This window comes from Sphaerodactylus townsendi, linkage group LG03, assembly GCF_021028975.2.
Source record: "Sphaerodactylus townsendi isolate TG3544 linkage group LG03, MPM_Stown_v2.3, whole genome shotgun sequence".
Lineage (NCBI taxonomy): Eukaryota > Metazoa > Chordata > Lepidosauria > Squamata > Sphaerodactylidae > Sphaerodactylus > Sphaerodactylus townsendi.
The window spans coordinates 53207990-53229415 of NC_059427.1; the positions used below are offsets into that span (position 1 = coordinate 53207990).

Here is a 21426-nt window from a genome sequence, read left to right on the forward strand (position 1 = left end):
TCTGGGCGTTATGATTAAAGAGGACTTGATCTGGGGCGTACAGACTGCCGCGGTGGTTAAGCAGGCCCAGCAAAGACTGGTACTATCTGGAGACTTTTTTAAAGGAAACAACAACTGAATTGAAAACTCCTGGTGTCCTTTTACGCTGTGCTATAGAGAATTAATCTTTAACCTACTGCATCTGTGTATGGTTCTCCAGCGTTGCACAGTGGGCTCGATAGCGATAGGCGCTCAAAGGAGGTGATCACTACTGCACAGAGGATTATCGGCTGCCCTCTCTCCCCTCCTTGGAAGGAACTCTCTGCATAATTCCCCAAGCCCTAAAGAAAGCCCAAAAATATTCTGAAGAGAGACCCTGATCTCTATCCAGCACACTCTCTTTTTGAACTGTTACCATCTGGCAGACAATACAGGTCTATAAAAACTAGGACAAAGAGGATTAGAGACAGCTTCTACTCTAGAGCTGAGGCTATGCTGAACTCCATGGCTTCGTGTTGATGTGTCTGGGGCTGTGTAGGGATGGGTGGAGGAAGGGGAAAGTGAGGATGGGGTATGAGTCTGAAATTGTGTGCATCGAAGAATGCTGCTGTAAATTTCGTTGTGCGTGCACAATGACAATAAATGCTTATGCTTAGAATTCTCTCTAGAACTCTTAGTTGAGGGGGAAAGCAGTTTAGGTTAAAATATTCTCAACCGGAGGTCATGACAGACAGATATTATTTATGATTTTCCCTCCCTTTATATATTTAGAACTAATATTTTATCTTTTAAACCAGACAGTTGACAGTTTTCACAAAGCACAAACAAAATGCTGGCTGTATATCAAGGAAGGCTGGAAAAATCTCAGGAACCCTAAAGTCCTTGCCTAGTTCTCTTCAGATGCCACATGACTGCTTTTTATTGACAAGATCATCCACATGGTCTCGTTTTCACAATTTTTTGTTATTGTTTACAGCCTGTGAAGTTCAGTAACTGAACCATCTTTGCATAATAATAATGCAGAACTGATAATGCATGTTGTCATTCTATCTTTCATGCCTTCTGCCAGCGTGGTGGAGTGGTTAGGTGCAGGTTTTCTCTAATCTAGACATCTGGGTTTGATTCCCCACTCTTATCTGGTGCATTAGATTTGTTTCCTCGCTGCTCCATATGAAGTCTGCTGGGTGACCTTGGGTTAGTTACAGTTCTTCAGAATTTTCTCAGCCCCACCTACCTCACAAGGTTCCTGTTGAGGGGAGGGGAAGGGAAAAGGAGTTTGTAAGCCACCTTGAGACTCCTTAGAGGAGAGAAAGGCAGGGTATAAATCCAAACTCCTCCTCTACTTAAAGTTAAGGTAAAGAATGCCTGTCCAGTACTTGAAAAACTTGATGCTGTAGATATAGACTCTGCAAAGTAGTGGTTATTTCCCAAAGGAGGCCCTATGTATCCAAGTAAATGCCATCATCACTACAGTCACTCCAAGGTAAAAGTGAATTATTGCCAGTTGGTAATATAGAGAGATATTTATGCTGTTGTCTTAGCATTGTGAACAGTTTTATGCAGTTTCTACATGAAACATACATCTTGACTACATTTCAACCGTGTTCTGTACACTGTTGCTTAAATCATGTTTTTATTCACTGTTATTGAATATTTCTAAAGGTGGTACAAAATATTTTAAATAAATACATTTAACCTATGGAATGGAAATTGGGATTGCTTTCTTGGCTGCAACGTTTCTGGGCTGACATTTGTGAGGGGCCTGTCATACTGCCATCCTATAGCCTCTTAAGCCAGACAGTGATCTGCGCACCAGAATCACCCAATGGTAGTAGGGCTGGGCATCCAGAGATAGCTGAGCCAAAAACCCTCCCCTCAAAAAAGAAGTTGGCCTTTTCCCAAGTTTATTTTGGGCTGAAAATAAAAAAAAAAACAGCTTATCCAGACAAAGCCAAATAGTCAATGCAGAAAAAAAAAAGCAGAAAAGCTTAGCTTTAGCTGCTGCTCCTCCCTCTGAGTTGCTGGTGCTTTGATGTGCTGTACCCTTTGGACTACTGCATGCCTGCATGGGATTCCAGCTGAAGGAGAAGAAATTGAATGGTTTGTAGTGTGCCTGTAGCACATTTTTCCTTTGTCCTGTTGGTGGATTTGGGAGGGGGCGGCTCAGGGCCTATACGCCCAAAGGGCCTTCCATTCCGTTGAGTTTGGTTTGGTTTCCCTGTTTGTTTAAAGTTGTTTAAGGGGGGAAGGTGTCTTGTGCACGTGGTTGGATCAAGATGCGTTTTTAACATTTCTGAGCTGGATTTCTTTCATACTGTTTGTTGGGATGACTTTCCTTCACCCCTTTCTTTTTTTTTCTTGAAAATCCTTGTCCTTTGGTGTCTTGGGGAGGGGGTGGGGGAAGACAGGCGAGAAAACCTTCTAGACCTGAGGGACTGGCTGGTTGTATTCTCTTGTCCATTTTTGAGGTTCTACCTGTTTACTTGATTGGTTGCAGAGGTTTTTTTGTATTTTCCTACCCATGTTTTGGTGGCACTGATTATTTGCACAGGTTAAGTTTGTCTGGGTTTTGCTGGGCACCTGCAGGCTAGATTGGCTTGCAGATTCATCTGGACTGGCAAAAGTTCTCCCCACCTTTAGGTACCTGCCATTTTGTGTGGTCTGTTGTGTTGATGCTGTCAGAGCATGCCTAGGTTTTGCTGACTGGTTGTATTCGCCATTCAGCATGCTGAATTGGCTTGCAATTTTGTCAGTGCTGGAAAAATGTCCAGTTTTGGTTTTCCTGTGTTGTGTTTCTGTGTTTTTTTGACATCGGTTCCCTTAGGCCTGTGGTGGCGAACCTTTGGCACTCCAGATGTTATGGACTACAATTCCCATCAGCCCCTGCCAGCATGGCCAATTGACCATGCTGGCAAGGGCTGATGGGAATTGTAGTCCATAACATCTGGAGTGCCAAAGGTTCGCCACCACTGCCTTAGGCTTTGTGCTGCAATGGCACACATTTCCTTGGATTAAGTTCTGGCATGGTTCTATTGGGCTCGTGTTGGTTCTTGGGATGGGAGGTATTGACCTACGATTGTCCACAGGCATGCCTCTTTACCTTTCCTATGGAGGAGAAAAGCATTTTTTCCTCTGTTGGAATCAATGGTGGGATGGGGGCTTGGATAACTATTTTGCTCCAACTGCATTCAATGAGAGCTCTTTACAGCGCTCTGGGGGCCTGCTTTTCAAGGTAGAGGCACCAAATTTTCAGCACAGCTGCTAGTGACCCTCCTCAGAATAATTCCCAAGTCAGGTGATGTTTGAGTGGGGTGTCCAATTTATGGGCATCAAGATGGATGAAAACTGGGTGCCCATAGAATTGGACAGCCCCCCCTCCCAATTATTAAACTTGGATGTTCTTCTGAGGAGGGTCAAAAGCAGCTGGGCTGAAAATGTGGCGCCTCTACCTTGAAAAACAGGCCCCAGAGCCCAGCAAAGTTCTCTCACTGAAAGTCATCGCAGCAAAACAGCTACCCTATTAAAGTCAATTGTGGAACCTTTCTAACCATGGCTTGGATGTTAGCCCATTAAAGTCTATGGGGAATTAGGGGGCTCTTTGGGGTTGTTTCTCAAAGTAGAGGCATCGTATTTTCAGTCTAGATGCAGCATAGAGTTTTCAATAGTTTCCCATGGAAGATGGGGGCACCCCTTTTGGGGGGTCCATAAAATTGGGGGTTCTTCCAAGCAGAGTCAACTGCAACAATGCTGCAAATTTGGTGCCTCTGTCATGAAAAACATCACCCAACTCTTGAATATTTTTCCCATAGACTAGTGGAGCTGAACAAGTTCGACTTTGGGGAAAAAAGCTGAAAAAAAACTATTTACCAGTATGGGTATTCGGTTTTTTCAGTTTTGCTGAAAAATGTAGCCTCCAATAAACCCGAGTCAAAACAAAATCAGTAAAAAGTTAGTGCACAACCTTAATAAACATGGCAGTATGGGAGTTTGAATGCATATCTTCCTGGTCCCAGGCTCTAACCATACCACACTATCTCCTGCTTCATCCAAACAGGCCTTCTAAAATCAACAAGATAATCAACTGATAAATGATGAGAAATGGTTTTTCGCCCATCTTCACCCCAGTTCTACAGAATTTACAATGGAATTCAAATTTGCCAATGCTATTAATTAACAAACTTTTTCCTTCTCACCATATTGAGATCAAACTACATTTGAAAACTTCCAATTTCTTCTCTTGACCAGACTTTTCCCATATTCACTGCATTCCTCCCTGATTAACACTTATCCCAAATTTGTTTCCTTTCTAGCCCAGCTAAACGCAGCAGCAACGTAGGTGCAGTTTTAGATAACACGTTTGCGTCCTGTCTGTGTTTGCTCATAGAAATAGTTCAGCATATTCCCTACCTTGTTTTCCACCAACGAAATGAGAATTTGCTCCATTATGCTGCTAGTGGCAGGAACCGAAGTCTCGATGTGGCCAATTACCACACCTATGGCAACTCGGGAGAGCTCATAGCTGAGATTTGTGTTTCTGCGGACGAGCTCAATCAATTCGGCACCTATTGTCTTCGGCACAGACACTGCCAGGCCAGATGAGTCCAAGGCCACAGCCTCCAAATCTGCTGTCTCCTTATCCCCAAGGCAAAGGGCGTCAAAGGCTTCTAACTCTGCAGGAACGGATGGCACAGTCTCCTTGGCCTGGATGCCCTTTTCTTCGTCTTCCTCTGTTTGCATGGGAGGCTGAGGAGCAGCCCTTTTGGTCTGGGGGGATTTGTTTGCACTCTCCTGCTGTCTTTGAGTGGCAGGACTAATATCCACGCTGTGTGATATCATCATGTGTGCACTTCTGCTGGGAACAGGGGGAGGGGTGTTGCTGGGGCTGGGAGTAGCAGTTGGGAGACCCGACTCTGTAGAGCCTGTGTACAAGGTGTCCAGTGAAGTGGTGCTTACAGAAGAGGCACTGGAAACGGACCCAGCGGTGACTTCCACCACACCTGAAAAGGAACAATTAAAATGTCTCAGCGAAAGCATCAAAGGGAAAGGGAGGGAATACCACAAACGGAAGCCGACAAGTCCATTAAGGAGCTCGTTGTGCATATGCTTCCAAAGTACTTTCACTCCTTTTCCTAGCTCACTTATCTCAAAGTAAAATTGTATTAACACTCTCTCGAGTATTCCTAATTGCTAATCTCGTAACAACAAGGGGGGGGGGGGGGAAGCTGCTCTACAGACATGTATTCTTTTCTCAGATCTCAGTGTTTTTACAAAAAAAATATTCACTTGGTGGTGGAAGAATCTCATACCTGCAAACAGGGCGAGATGATATTTTTTCACCTAAAGCATATCTCTGTTATTTTTAAATAATGTATCTCTTATTTTCCAAAGATGAAAATAAAAGAGAACAGAAAACTGCCCAAATGGTATAGAGCATCATGAGTCAACCATACCTGGCTGAAAGCTACTGATCATTCTACACCAATAGCAATCTACTCAGGTGCTTTCAGTACCTGGGTTTGGATCCTTCGATGACAGGCAGAGCCCTACTTCTTGTGCCATGAGCCCCTATGGAGAGCCAGCTTGGTGTAGTGGTTAAGAGCAGGTGGACTCGAATTTGGTGAAGTGGGTTTGATTCCGCACTCCTCCACATGAGTCTTATCTGATGAACCAGATTTGTTTCCCCACTCTTACATATTCCTTCTGGGTAACTTTCTGAGTGACAGAACTCTCTCAGCCCCACCTAACCTCACAAGGTGTCTGCTGTGGGGAGAGGAAGGGAAAGAAGTTTGTACAGGAAAGAAAGGGGGGTATAAATGCAAGCTCTTTTTCTTCTTCTACAGAGCTAGGGTATTTTGGTCCTGGTTTTTGAAATGGTCAGTGGCTATTGCAGAAGGCCCCCATTGCAAGACTGCCACATATCTGACCTTTCTCTGCATAAATGCCAAAAGTAGCAGCAACAGGAGGCAGTCGTGGGCAAGATTCCTTTTAAGCAGGAGAGAAGGCAAGGAGAAAGTGTTTCCAAATGCGATAGTCCTAGCCTATTCCTGTACACCCCTTTGTCTCAGCTTGTGTTTCCTGTCCCTGGCTCTCTTGGTCTGCTATTCCAAATTCCTGGGCACAAGGATATAACTTTCCATTCCTCTTTTCTCTATTATATAGTTGAGACATCTTAGGACTTGTCAGACTTGCAGCTCATTGGATACCATGTTGCCAGGTAAGAGTTAAAGATAAGTCCTGGAAAGGTTGAAGATCTCTGATGTAGGTGATAGGATGTCGACTGCAAATTCATCCTAAAATTGCTCAGAGGTCCTTCTTCCTTAGAGGATTTTTGGGCGCACGTGTCTTAATTTGAACAGTAAGGATGCTGAATTTCAGAACTGGCAGGGGAAAGGGAATTCAGAAATGAACTTCCCCTAGGAATTTTGTAACCTTATTGCCAGTGGAATCCAACCAGTGCCACCGCTCACCAGTTCAGGCCCAGCATAAAACCAGTGTTGTGCCAGTCCTCCATATTACTGTGCCCTTCCTTCTTTCCACTTAAACATATTTAGAAGCAGAGGTGCTGGGGATATCTAACAAGACTGAGGTAATTTCCCAGGTGTCCTAGCATTTCTAGGTACAACAATTAAAATACCGTTCCTTATAAGCATAAGTTTTGGGAACAGGACAGAGTGCAGAGTACAGGCAGCCCAAGGGGAAGGGTTGGGTAGAGGAGCTTGAGCACTGACATGCTCCTGGAATCACCTTAAGGAATGCCCTTAAGGAACTTGCAAACAGGGTAAAACAGAAAAACCTTCTGATAACCACCAAAAAAGCAACAGTGCTCATTTTATGGGTTTTTGAAATGGTCAGTGGCTATTGCAGAAGGCCCCCATTGCAAGACTGCCACATATCTGACCTTTCTCTGCATAAATGCCAAAAGTAGCAGCAACAGGAGGCAGTCGTGGGCAAGATTCCTTTTAAGCAGGAGAGAAGGCAAGGAGAAAGTGTTTCCAAATGCGATAGTCCTAGCCCAGGGGTAGGGAACCTGCGGCTCTCCAGATGTTCAGGAACTACAATTCCCATCAGCCTCTGTCAACATGGCCAATTGGCCATGCTAGTAGGGGCTGATGGGAATTGTAGTTCCTGAACATCTGGAGAGCCGCAGGTTCCCTACCCCTGTCCTAGCCTATTCCTGTACACCCCTTTGTACAGGACTGTACAGGACTGAAGCAGGCTATTCTGCTATGCAAATCTCCTGTTTAGTTCTATGGTTTGTATTTTTAAATCGAGCTTGCCACAGGTGGAGCTACCAGGGGGCCAGGGTGCATGCGTTTAACCAGGCGCATGTCGGGGGGGGGAATCGCCCCCACCCCCTCGCAGCATCCCAATCCCCCCCACGGCGCTCCCCCCGCCACCACACTTACCTTGTTGAAACAGCGCAGGCTGGAGAAGCAGCCTGTTCCCGTCAGGCTGAAAACGGTCCAACAGGAACAATATTTCCCAGGAGACCTTGTAAGCCCCAAGGTCTCATGGGAAGTGTAGTTCCCACCAGGCCGTTTTCAGCCTGAAGGGAGCAGGTCGCTTTTCCAGGGTGAAGTAAGGTAAGTGTAGGGGGCAGGGCATCGTGGTGGGCGGGGGGCAGGCAGACGGGTGGAAAACACAGAGTGTGCACCGGGCGCAGTATGGCCCAGCTATGCCTCTGGAGCTTGCACTTTACAATTCATCCTAGTCCTTCTGGGAAAACATAATTTGGCTGTGGAAGAACAGGGCTTCTCCAGAGTCTCCCCTTTTCATCTTATCCTCAGCACAAGGTTGGCCTTCAAGAATGAATTGCTAGATTAAGGATGTGCACTGAAATGTGTGAACTGAGCTGGGTTTTTTAAAAAACTTTCATATGTGAAGCTTCCTGTTTGGGCTTAGGCTGCAAGCAGCCACATTGGTCCAAAGCAGAATTCAAAAACAAAACAAAACGAAGTCACATCATACCTTGTTATCAGGACCAAAATCCCTCCCGAGCCCCCACTTTTTGCATCATTTGGATTGGTCCTAAAAAAAGGCTTCATAAATAGTAAAGCTACTTTTTGCATCATCTTTCATGCCCTGTTGAGACCCTGTAATTCCCTAAGTATGCCTGATTATCTATGCTAGCTCAGCCAGGCATGCTTATCTTCTGTTTACCTTCCTTTGCACGCCCTGAGGCAGAGACTTTTGAACACTGGAAGGTTGGAAGCTTCTTCCTTTACGTTTGCCCTTATTAAGTCTTGATAAGAAACAAACTGAAAAATCATTTTTATATAGTTTATTCCCCAGCTTCCTATTACTAGATATGTTGGGTTTGGTTAGGGAAGAAAGGTTCAGGGAACAAATTAGGGAAGGGATGAGAATTAAGGGCTTAATTTTCACTGCCAAACTCTACTGTGAACACTATTTGAAATAAGATGCAAATTACAGACCAATCCCACGCATGCTGACTTGGAAGCAAGTCCCACTTATATGGCTGTGCAGGCAATGGAAAAGTCTTCACCTCTCCAGTCTTTCTGCTTGCAAGATGACAGACAGGTTTTTCTGATGTCTTCCTACACTTTGCTTTGAATGGCAAGAGCTAACTTGGAAACTTAACCCTCAGTTCACTCGGGACATCAATCAAAGTTATGGCAACAAACAATGGCCAGGCATTAAGGTTGCACTGGGCCTTTCTAAGGAAAGTAGCTCTGACAAGGATTGCCTAAAAAGAGTCACAGTGAAAGATCAGAATTCCCAGGTTGACAGCTCATGCTTTAGACACTATATTCCCATAGGTTGTACCCTCCTACTCAAGGACTCATAAAAGAACTAATTTTTATGCCTGGGAAGAGCTGCCCATGAAGGATGGAGTTATGATCGGGCTTTGCTATGCAGAAGAGTCTCAGTCCCTATCCAGTCATAGGAATGCAAACGGAAACCAGTAAAATCTTCCGTGTAGAAGCCTCAACCAGCTCTTTGTTACTGCACAACTCTGTTTTACATATTTCCTTAATTCATTAATTTTCGTAATTTTTCCCCAGTTTGTCAACATATTGACCTCCAGCACTTGCAGAGCTGACCCACCCCCTAAGTAGAAGCTGAAAGAGTTCCCAAGAATACACCAGTTCCATATATCTGAACAAACACCAGGATGGACTGGAGTTCAGCAAGATCAATCTTGCTGTGATGTGGTGGCCAAGAAAGCTAATGCAATTCTGGGCTGTATCAATAGGAGGGATAGTGTCTAGATGGAGGGATGTAATTGTACCTCTCCATTCTGCATTGGTCAGACCTCATCTGGAATACTGTGCACGGTTCTGGGCACCGTGATTCAAGAAGGATATTGACAAAAATGGGTCTATGGGAGGGCAACCAGAATGGTAAAAAGTCTGGAATCCATGCCCTCCGGGGAGAGTCTTAGGGAGCTGGGTATGTTTAGTTTAGTGAAGAGAAGGTTAAGAGGTGACAGGATAGCCCTGTTTAGATATTTGAAGGGATGTCATGTTGGTGAGGGAGCAAGCTTGTTTTCTGCTGATCCAGAGATTAGGACATGGAGTAATGGGTTCAAGGTGAAGAAAAAGAGATTCCACTTAAGCATCAGGAAAAACTTCCTGACAGTAAGGGCTGTTCGACAGTGGAATACACTACCACGGAGTGTTGTGGAGTCTCCTTCTTTGGAGGTTTTAAAAGAGAGGTTGGATGGCCATCTGTCAGGAGTGCTTTGATTATGTGTTCCAGCATTGCAGGGGGTTGGACTTGATGGCCCTTGAGGTTTCTTCCAACTCCATGATTCTAACTAAGACTTCCATTGCTGCTTTATTAGTGGGCTCCCCCTGGTGATATACGGAGTCATCACATCCTGGTCAGGAGACAGAAAGGCATTCTCATGACACTTGGATGTGCTCCTCCAGATAGAATTATGGGAAAGGAGTCCAAGGTACAAGGGATAACTTGGGGGTCACTCTCATGGCATAACCTTTTTTCAATAAAAGGGATGATCGCTCCAAGTTACTGTCTTAAACAAAAATATGACTACCATATGTATGTGTCTGTCTGCAAGATGACAGCACTGCAAAAAAACTGGTTATACTATACATATCATATCAACTCAGGGTGGAAATGGATACAAATTGTTTGCATTTTCTAAAATACTTATGCTTCTAATGTGACAGGCATACAAACCTTCCCACAAGAATAAGTTGAGGCGTGTACACCCAAATTCATCTGTAAGTGACCCTCGTGCTTGCAAATTCAAGAATGAGAAATGCTGTGTTCTAAGGCTACCCACACATTTTGAAGGCTGAAGGCGGAAATTACAAATGCAAATATTTAGCACCCAAAAGCCTCTTCTCCAAACTAGAGCGTAATGAGCCAGAGACGTTGTAGAACCAGGAGATTACTTCCAATATACCCTCCGATTTTCATATCACACACCTGTAAACCTTTTTCCTTACTTTTAATAGAGGCAGCTGTCTGGATATTCTTGCGTTTTTCTGGTGGCGGGGGAGTAACAGGAGCAGAACGACGTGGCTGTGGCGGAATCTAAAAGAAAACATTTTAGAACTATCAAAGGCAGCAAACAAGACAGACATTTTAGGGAAAAAAGTTATTTTCCATGCAGGTTCCAATTTGTTCCTGTATTGCTCTTATTCTTTAAAGAATCCTCGAGAGGACAGCCACATTAATAATCACTGGCTTCTTGCAAGAGCAAAGCAGCAACTCTGAACATGTCGCTTTCCCCCCCCTCCCGATGACAGGAAAAGCAGCATGCTTAATTGCTATGTTCGGCAGTACACTGTGCTTGCATTGCACAGGACTGTCAAACATGTACGCTTTATGTTGCTTTTAGCCCCTCCACAGAGGCAGCAAGCCATGTGCATATTTAATGCATTTGGAGTGATCTATGCAACAAATTATCTCGCAAAGGGATAAAGACAAAGGCTAGAGGCGTGGAGGTTTTCCTAACGTTAATGTATTCAGACCAATTTTTACTTAGACAGGAAAAACCTTAGGTTAGACAAGGCCATTTACAATGCTGTTCATTCCCTACAGAGACGTTTGCCAGGAAAAGCTACTACAGTTCACAGATCCCTACAGTGAGTATGCATTCAATTTCATGCACCTCCCCAGTGAACAGGCAGGTTTGAAATAATGATTACATAGTGTGATATGTGAAGGGGATGGGCAGGGACTAGTCCAGACAGTCCCTTACAACACTGACATAAGCTTTCCAAACAAAAATGCATTGTTTAGGAGCAGGGAACCTGCACTGTTCTCCAATAATACAACGGTCACACAAACAAAAAGGGTAAGATTCCTTAGAATCCCAAAGTAAAATCCAAAAACCTGGAATAGAAAAGATGCATCTGAGCATACATTACAAATTCAAAAATACTCCAAGATCTTGCAAGACCATAGTTCACAGGGCAAAGCTGCCTAGCAACTCCAGGTGACTTTTTTGTTTTGTTTTTAGAAAGAAGCAGCTGAGAGAAAGGGTAGAAAGCAGTGGCAGAAGGAGCCGGCAGTGGCAGAAGGGCAGGAAGGACATAGCAGCAGAGGGAAAGAAGAAAGAAGCAGCAGAACATTGGTGGGGGTGGGAAGGTGAAAGACGTGTTATTGGTGGAGAAGAAGATTATGGTGCAGGTGACAGAAAGGAACAAGTGGTGGAAGTGAGTAAGAGAACAGAAAGTGGAGATCAAGGGAAGTGGTAGATGGGATTTCCCTCTCCCTTGTCTCTTAGTACAGGGCAGGGACAGACCATAGCAATAATACCAAAAACACTTTTTAGTCTGGAACCATTTGCTTACGTATGTAAGGCCAAATGACAGTGGCACAGGAGATCCAGGATCAGTACATTCCCACACCATTATTTTGTAAAGCTACCATCAATGGAGGGGAAGAGAACTGATTCGTATTAGGATTGTGCTGGGGGAGGAAACAAAAGGGGTAACATTATATATAACCCTGCAATTTCTTCCACTTCAGGGCAAAAAACAGTTGGGGGGGGGAGGGACCCGCTTTGGGAAAACAGCATGGGGGAAAAGTAAAACTCTTCCTCCTCTTGTGCTACAATTGGTCCCCAACCTGACTCTTAGGTTGAAAACATTGTGAAATACTGATCATGGATTGCCCATAGGCAAGCCCTTCGGTATACAGCAAAAGAGTAAAAAGTAAACTGAACATTCAACTCCAGTGGTTCATAATTTTTAATACACAATCACTGACTGGGAAGGAGGAATTGGGAATTGCTTAGTCTGAGGATTGTCATTTGGTGAGTTAGTTTTAATGGTCTATAACATTTGTTAGATATTTGAATAGGATGATTTCATTGTTGTGATATCTGTATTAAAATGGTTTTATTATTAGCGGCCCTTAGCCTGGCCTTATGCTGGGGTAGGGTGGGGTATCAACATGCACTTCTATCCACAAGTAAAAAAAAAAAAGGAGAGAAAATAGTACTCCAGTAGGGAAACTGTATTTATGATAAGTGCCTATGACAAACAGATCGCATGCTTATATCCGATGAGACTTTGCGATTACAGCCATTAGCCATCTTTGAGAGGCATGTTTGATTCCCCATTTCTGTGTACCACTCTAAGTACCCGAGGGGAAAAATTAGGATCTGGGATTTCTTTCCTCGCAGCATTAAAAACAACTCTTTTCAACTGGTTGTCAGAAGCTATTACAAGAGGGGAGAAGGGGCATTCTAAAATCCCAAATGCTTGTTTGCCCCAAGTATCCCATGATTTGTGGAATGCCCCCCTTTAAAAGTCACTGTTGCAGTCACTGTAGATATTTTATCTCGTTTACAGACTGCGGCAATGCAAACTCTCCATTGTATTACATGTGAAAATGGCCTCAGGCAGTTGAATCTATATTGGCAAGGGATGCAAATTTGATGGTGATACTGTTAAATTTGTCACCTTTTTCTTTGCTGATAGAAGAAAAAGTTGCTTTTTACAGAATAGTGGTATTCATTCAAGGAGGAAGTTTTATATGTCCCTTCTAAAATGACAGCTGCCATGTGCAATTTTAAAAATATGTACACTAAAAATAATGAACTATTCTTTTAAAAGCAGGGTAGTTTTGAGTCACAGTGAACAGGCATGTTCATTCCAGTTTTTATTGTAAGATCCATTGTTTAAAACCCTTCCTTACAAAAATGCTAAGGTTTTTGTACTTTTAAAGTTATTGTTGAGACCATATTGTTCTTGTTGACCCACTTACAGAGCTAGTTTACTGTTTTTCTTTGAAATAAATATTCAAAAACATTTAACCTACTGATGCCTCAATTAATGCAATTTATTGGTATCTGTTTTTATTTTTGAAATTTACCAGTAGCTGCTGCATTTCCCACCCTCGACTTATATGCGAGTCAATAAGTTTTCCCAGTTTTTTGTGGTAAAATTAGGTGCCTCGACTTATATGCGGGTCGACTTATACACAAGTATATACGGGTAAATCAAATTTATGGTTATATGGAGTTAGACATTTCTAGAAGTTTAGCAAGCAGCTATCAAAACCAGAAGCATCCTCCAGAAATTATATTGAGGGTTTTTTCAAATGGAAACTAGAATACTTAAGGTTCTAAGAAGGTGTCCTATGCGCTGCACCCAACAGCCTTGATGTAACTATAGCTGGCACACACATTTCTACAGAAGCATTTCAGAATTGGACATCATAATGAAACTATGGCTGCCCCCTGTGATCTAACCTTTACTCTGATACTATTCCTGTGCTGCCTTGGGAAAATGGCGATGCCTACTAGAATTCAACAGAGGTAATTCAACAGTGAACCCACTTGTTCACTTAGAAATGATCAGCCTTGAGTCTAAACAAATCTCACAGATGGAAAGAAGGGAACAAAGAATACCTTTTAAAATTACTGGTGAAGTGCCCCGTCCATCCCCCCTGCAAGCTTCTGTACATGCAGCTGAATAAAGTCAGTTCAGCCTATCAGTGAACTAATTTTTTTGGGTTCTGAAAACTGCCCGATCTCCTGCCCTTCATCATTATTTGGCAGCTCTCCTGGACTACTCTATAACTTCATCTGAAATCAGCTCAGGGCAGGGCTTCTACATTTTTGACTCTTATTTGTCCTTTAGTTACCAATTATAATCTGTGTAGGCATCCAAGGACACAGCTCAGGTAATCCATTTTAAAGCAGGGTACAAAGTCTTACAGATATGACAAAGACATTTACTTTGCATAAACAAGGGTTATTTTTAACAGCAACACATTTCAAGCTTTCAAGATAATGAAGTATTTCCTCAGTATTGTGACAAAGGCTGGGAGTCCATTTTAGAATATATCTGCACATTATCCCAGTAAATGTGTTTTTCAAACACAAGCTTGCCAGTTAACACAACTGTGGAGACATGGGAGAGAAGGAAGCTTAACTGTTTCTTCTGATTTCCTGTGCTAAACAACTTCCAAGAAACTCCTGCCCCCACACTAACGGTAAGAGGCAAACTCAGGGTTAAGAACCTCATGCTGTTCAATTCTCCAGTTTAGAGCTGGCTTGAATTTCTTCAGCTATTGAATCTTTCAAACATTGTTTTTTCCCAGTTACTATTCTCTGGGTACCCACTACAGTCTGTGAAATTGAAAAGAATCAGGTCGACTTCATGCTTGCTAACCCCAAAGAAGAGCCAATGAGATTAAAAAAAAATCTGTAAGATGAACAATAGCAAAAGAATTTTCTCGCAAGGCCATTCTCTCGGAGTGGGTTACATAAAATAAAGACTATACCATCAGTCACACCCTTGTATTGGTGGAGAGCAATTCTTCAGTCTCTCAGAGAACTAAATGCTTCAGGTTATAGTACACCTGCTTTAAAAAAATTATAGAGGAGCATCCAAGCATGCCAAAATTAGAGGGTGCAGTTAGATACTGCTGACCTGATAAGATGTCAAATATTTCAAGGGTTGGCTGACAATATCCAACACAGCTGCTGCCCCCTCGACATGATTTCCCACTCCAGTATTGTCATTCCAACTAAACTGGAATTTGGAATCATGTCATAGCGGGCGGAGTGGCTAGGGAGGAGGAAGTTCTCCCTAACTGGTTAGTGGTGCACCTGTCCTTCAGTAGTTATGGCCATTATTTTCAAAGGAAGGTCAGATCTGTCTCATTGAAAGTAATGGCTTTTTAACGTTTAAGGGGGAGGGTGCTCTAAATAAAGAGTGGTACACTTGGTAGAGTACAGCTCTACTGCATATAGGAAAATATCCTTAACTGGTTGTAGGCCTAGACTTACCACCCATGCACCCCAGCTTGTTGGGCTGGGCTACAGCTGCTTCAGGTAGTCCTTAGAATACCTTTGTGAGACAAGGAGGAGAACATTGCCCCAGGCACAAATAAACTCCCCTGTTCTGCAGAGAAGGCTTCACTTTAAAGGGATTGACTGGGAACAGAGAACTGGGGCTGATGGTAGGCCAAAGCCCAGATATCATATTGAGATTGCTTCCAGACTTTGTGAAATAGCACCAGTTCCCCCCCGCCCCCGCCCCCCCAAAAAAACTGAGGGGAGCCGAGGATGAGTCATGTTTTGTTTCCTTTGCCTTCTTGGTCCAGTCTGTCACGTTTGGAGGGAAAACAATGACTGAAACCTCTTTAGGGAAACAGACAGTTGTCATTTCACCTCGGCCTGCCAGAGTCCAGGCGAAAGCGTGGCAATGGTTGGAATGAAAGGAACAGTTGCTTCCTCCACATCTCCCTCCCTATCTCAAGATCTTGGGCACGGTTTGAGACTTGTCTTTGGATTCAATCAAGTAACAATTGAGTGGTTCTCCAAAGAGCTCGTCTCCTGGAAAGGGAAGGCAGTGATGATCACCTTCACAGGCAGAGCCATGGCTATAGTGATGATCACCTTCACAGGCAGAGCCATGGAGTGAAAGTGTTGTGCCCCTGGACAATTAAATCACAAGACTCTGTATTCAGTTGATGTCTTTATCATGAAACAGCATCAGGAGTAAGCATTTAGACTTCTATTGCCAGAACTAAGCATAGCCAGTATTGCAGCCACCATTATATCCCACGTCATTCCCCCAGATCATGTCACCCCACCCCTACCTACCAGTTCCCAAGGCAGGATGGCACCCCTCCAAATCCACAGTCGGTTGGAGAAAGAAACTGCCTCCCCCTGTTCTCAGGGTCAAAACAGTCTACATTCCACACTGCTAACAGAGCTACAACGGCAGGCATCTAATGAGCTGACAAGGCCCAAGAAGCAGCAAAGCTGGAAAACAGGAGCACAGAAGGGAGGGGGATTGTGAAGAGACAGGTTCCCACATCCCGGGCAGGAGACAAAAGACATGGCAGGATCAAACAGGGGCTGATCATGATAGGAAGTCTGCAGGCTAAGCGCTCAGCAATATAGGTGTCTGGTGGCTGCTGTTATGGCCATGGCTCTGCCTGTGAAGGTTAGAGCGTCAAGGGCAGTGTCAGCTGTGAAGGAGGCTACCTTAAGAATCCTAGAAGCCTCTTTTTTGAAACCTCTAATCTGATTCTGGGATGACCTGGACACCTTTCTTGCCCAAACGATGGCTGAACAGGACACCAGAGATGATGCTGCACATGTACGAATGGCCATTGCCAGAGACTCGTGTGTCTTCCTTGACAACTGGTCGGCTCTGTGATTGATCCTGCCTATAATGTTACCATCTCCATCCTCAGAGATAAGACCCGAGGACAGTAGGGCTGCCACTCGGCCATCTATCAAAGAAACTCACAACAAGTCGATAGTATTGGTACCTGGCAGTTTGAGGTTGGCCTAGCCCAGGGGTAGGGAACCTGCGGCTCTCCAGATGTTCAGGAACTACAATTCCCATCAGCCCCTACCAGCATGGTCAATTGGCCATGCTGACAGAGGCTGATGGGAATTGTAGTTCCTGAACATCTGGAGAGCCGCAGGTTCCCTACCCCTGGCCTAGCCTGTTCCTTCTGGAGCTACTGCTTAAAGAACTGGGGAAAAGGAAAAGCCTTCTCAGAAGGTGTCATATTGGGCAAAAATTTCATATATCTAGTATGAGTGAACTTGGTATCAGCTTTGGTCTGCTGTTCTCCCAACTGTGAGCATTTAGTTTTTGAGAGCTGCCATAGTTTTGGTAATCTTCGCTCTTAAAAGAAATGAAGAGATCACTCTGTGACCTGAAATTCACCTGCTATTTCATAAGAGAGAAATTCTCCCTCCCCTCTGAAGTCAGCATTGTCAGAGGAGCGTTCATCTTGTATTTGGAGTCTGCTCCCCTTTCTAGCTGCCTTCATAGGCCATGAGGAGGTCCCTCTCCCACTTGGAGGTGAGGGGCTAAGCTGTCGTTCAAGGAGGCAGCATAAAGAGTGTGGATCAAGGTTAGTACCTGAGGAAGGTCCTGCTGAAATAAGCTGCCAGCTCTCTTTTAACTTTGGCAGCCATCTCCTCCTTCATGGAGACTCTCATTTCCTCTAGTAACTGTAATAACTCTCTAGGAAAGGAGGTACCAGCCAGACTGTTTGGGTGGGGGAGCAATGGGCTATGAGTCATATGCCTCCTCAGGAGTAAGGCTATCCTCCTCCTGCATTCCGTGTTAGTCATCCCGGTCCTAGAGCGGTTTGTGGGAATGCTGTGCTTAGCGGCTGCCATTTTGTCTGCTCTTTTTTTCACGCGTTTTCCAGTGGGCAAGATGCCACCACCATTTTTGGGCTCTCCAAGGCAAAAGCAGCCCTTTGGGTCATGCCACCCCGCCCATGCTTTCCTCCTGAGCTGCTAAGGGCGCGTCAAAATCCTCTCAGACAAGAAGCTGTCTGAGACTGCTGCTGGCTGCAATCACTGAGTCATTACAGAGATTGGAGATAAGAGAGCTCTTCCCGTGCTGCCAAGTAGCGTCTGGCTTAAAGGGACAGAGGCAAGAAAGACTGGAGATAAGACAGTAGTATAGAATGATAGCAGCAGAACAGGAGGAAGAACAGGCAAGGTAGGATAAGAAAAAAAGGAAAGGAATAAAGCACCAGAGAGAATAATAAACAAATAAGGTAGGAGAGGTAGCTGCTCTACTGCTTCTCCCTGTGAGACAGAAAAGAAACTGAAGAACAGGGGGTATTTCCACAAGGGGACAGGAAGAAGAAAAAAGTTGATTTCTGCCTCCCTGGCAATTGGTGGAAAACAGCCACAAAATGTCCTCCACCTCAGAGGGTGAACACAGCACACAAGACAAGTTTGGTCTGATAGTGGAAAATAACTGGCAAGAGTAGTTATCCTAATTCTAGCAAGGAGTAGATATTCTGCTTCATATTTAGCTAATGCAGGAGAAGATGCAGCCAAACAAGCAGGATTTTTAGAAATTCACTTTCCTCTAATAAGTACTTTATGGAACCACATCTCTTTAAAATAATGTCATAAGACTCTGATAAATATACTGAACCAGGCTGTCTTCTGGGAAGAGTTTTGTAAATAAAACACTACAGGTAGGTCTGCCTTAGGCTACCTGTTGTACACCGACAGCTGGCTTCTGTAACACAATTGTTCACACAAACAGAAACTGCCATAGTGGATCAAAGAAATGGTTAATCTTGCACACGATTTTATTTTCTACATTCACCACAGGGATAGTTTACTTCTGCCATTCAGTTAACATTGCCTTTCTCTCATCTTCTTCGTTCTTGGAGCAGAATATTCCAAAACAGAGAGCCAGTAGGTAACATTCCTCTCTTTCCTGCTATGCCTGATAAAGAATTCATAGTGTCAGAGAGCATACAAAGTTTCTGAACAATTTAAAAAATAACTCTATGTATTTAAGATCAAAATCCATAGCATGCAAAGACTGAGAAAACGATGATATGCTATTTCAGAGAAGATTTCAGAAGGACCAGCACATGCAGAAGAGAAGAAACATTGAAAGATAAAGGCTTAAATATGCTCAAGGTGCTACCTGGTAAAGGCTACCTTCTTCCTCTTGGGGCTCTGTGTTTGGCAAACTGTGGTGACGCTCGTATCCTGTCCGACAGAAACCGTTGGGTTGCCTAGCTAGATCCAGATGATGATCACTGGAGGATGGAGTCATCCCTTGAGTGGATGGTGAATGGCCTTTGCGGGAAACAGTTTCCTTCCGATGATGGATCAACTTCCTAGCAACAACAGTCATATTCAGCAATAGGCCTTAAGGGTGTTTCAAAGCTTCAACCACACACCAACTGACTTCTACACTGCCAACGAGGATCTATTAATGAAGGAATGAATCTACCTCTACTGAATAAAGGCAAGCAAAATTTAATCGGGTGCGACTTTAGCACAACTATGTGTGAAAAGCTGTTCCATTTCTCACACTGTGCCTTTAAAACGGGGATCCTCACCTGTCTATCTATGTCAGGGGTCTGCAACCTGTGGCTCTCCAGTTGTTCATGAACTACAATTCCCATCAGCCCTTCCAGCATGGCCAATTGGCAACACTGGCAGGGGCTGATGGGAATTGTAATTCATGAACATCTGGAGAGCCACAGGTTGCAGATGCCTAATCTATGTGAAATTCGGCTGGGGGGATCTCTTAAGTCATAGGTACAGTCTGCCCCCAGGACCCTTTCAGGTCAGGAAAACTGCAGGAGAGGGGGAGGCTTAAGCTCATCCTCCAAATTTGATGCTATCCTGATCTGAATTGGGCACCTTGTGGGAGGTAAGGGAGAACCCCAACTCACACATCACTATTAAACAGGGTGGCAACCTCAGACCCGAGCTTTATCTCCTGTATCATTAACATAAATAGATGCTGATACTTTCTGCTGGCAGTAGCGGGGGGCATATAGTATTCCATCCCCATGTCCTCCCACTATTTCCAAATTTGGTTTATGACATTTTGATGCAAGACTTACAAGCGCTACATAATGTGCTCTCAAGAACTACACACCTCCCCAATCAAGTTCTTCAACCCTACAGGCACAGTGGATCTTTAAGAGCCAAAGGAGACATTACCAAAAATCTTGACCTGATGCTGCTCTACTGAAGTTTTAATCTCTTGGTTTCAGTGTTTACTACAAATAGTGCAAACTCCAACTGTACTGCACAGCAAATATCTACATTCCTTTCAGGCTCATCATGTAAAGCAAGGGAAAGGAAATGGATGGAACCACAACATCATATCACCTACTCTATTAGACATTATAGGGAAGAGAAGATTAGACAGCGTTCCAGTTTTACAATAATGTCTGCTTAGTTGTTAGACTGCAACTGCATTTCTTAAAACTCATTTGTCTTTGGGTCTTTGTGAAGGCTATTGTTTTCATACCAACTTAAGTAATGGGGTGCTGTGTGGTTTCCGGGCTGTATGGCCGTGTTCTAGCAGCATTCTCTCCTGACGTTTCGCCTGCGTCTGTGGCTGGCATCTTCAGAGGATCTGAAGATGCCAGCCTCAGATGCAGGCGAAACGTGAGGAGAGAATGCTGCTAGAACACGGCCATACAGCCCGGAAACCACACAGCACCCCAGTGGTTCCAGCCGTGAAAGCCTTCGACAATACATTTAACTTAAGTAATTCTTTTCTTTTTACTAGCTCTACTTACTGGAGGACATCCCTCTGTTCCAAGTTGTATTTCCCCCCATTCTTCATTGCTGCATTATGAATGGCCTCAATAGCTCTGTCAATGGACTGAAGAACCACATCCTGTTCCAGCACCTAAGGGATAAATCATGCTACATGTTAAACCCCTTCACTTTCATCTTCCCATCAAAGTTTATAATGACAACATGAAACTGACAACTACCGCCATCTTAGTTTTCTTTTATGGACACCCCCTTGAAACTCTCACATTGTTTAGCATTCTCATAAACACAGCACACATTTTGTAATGGAAATCAATTTCCTCATTCTATTGCTTGTAGTTATTTGCTAAAGTTTCTTTGAAAAAACAAAACAAGATTTTCTTTCTTATTTTTTTTTAAAGTAACATACAAAAGGGATTCTGTCTATTCAAGATTTATAGCTGGAATTGAAAAACATTTGTTTGGAAGAAGCTGTAGATACATCACAGCTCCACTCACCTATCCTGGGGCCCCAGAGTCTCCGCAATTCATTACGTGAAGATCAATGGCAAAATTTCAGAGGTGCAAAGCAGATCAATTTCACATTCAGATCACTACAGTGACTCTTCTACCTTCACTGCAAACTCTGACAATTTTAACTTTACTTTCTTTTGCTGCCTTCACTGCAAACTCTGACAATTTTAACTTTACTTTCTTTTGCTCTGAAATAGCTGAATAGTTAGATCCTCATCTAGCCCCATGCATCTTTAATTTTGGGCACCAGAATCAAATTTACACATGCTCCAGTAACCAGACACCCAAAGTTCATACCAGTTGCTTGTTACTTTGGGGACTTTCCTGCTTTATCATGTTTATATTGCTGCAGAAACGCATGACCCAGATTCCAGCCTGTTGTCTTTACTGTATCAATTGTTCTCACAATAAGCACATATCATGATTAAACATTTTAGTCA

The 21426-nt window shown here is 43.8% G+C and overlaps 1 protein-coding gene across 1 annotated transcript in view; it reads right to left on the reverse strand.

Annotated features, from left to right (window-relative positions):
• NCKIPSD (NCK interacting protein with SH3 domain) overlaps window positions 1-21426 on the reverse strand; it is a 140144-nt gene that overhangs the window by 46691 nt on the left and 72027 nt on the right. The window contains exons 2-5 of the mRNA XM_048490388.1: window positions 20494-20606; window positions 18873-19068; window positions 10419-10506; window positions 4387-4976 (exon numbers count right to left, since the gene is read on the reverse strand). Coding sequence (XP_048346345.1) covers window positions 4387-4976; window positions 10419-10506; window positions 18873-19068; window positions 20494-20606 — 987 coding nt within the window. The remainder of the gene's footprint in view (window positions 1-4386; window positions 4977-10418; window positions 10507-18872; window positions 19069-20493; window positions 20607-21426) is intronic.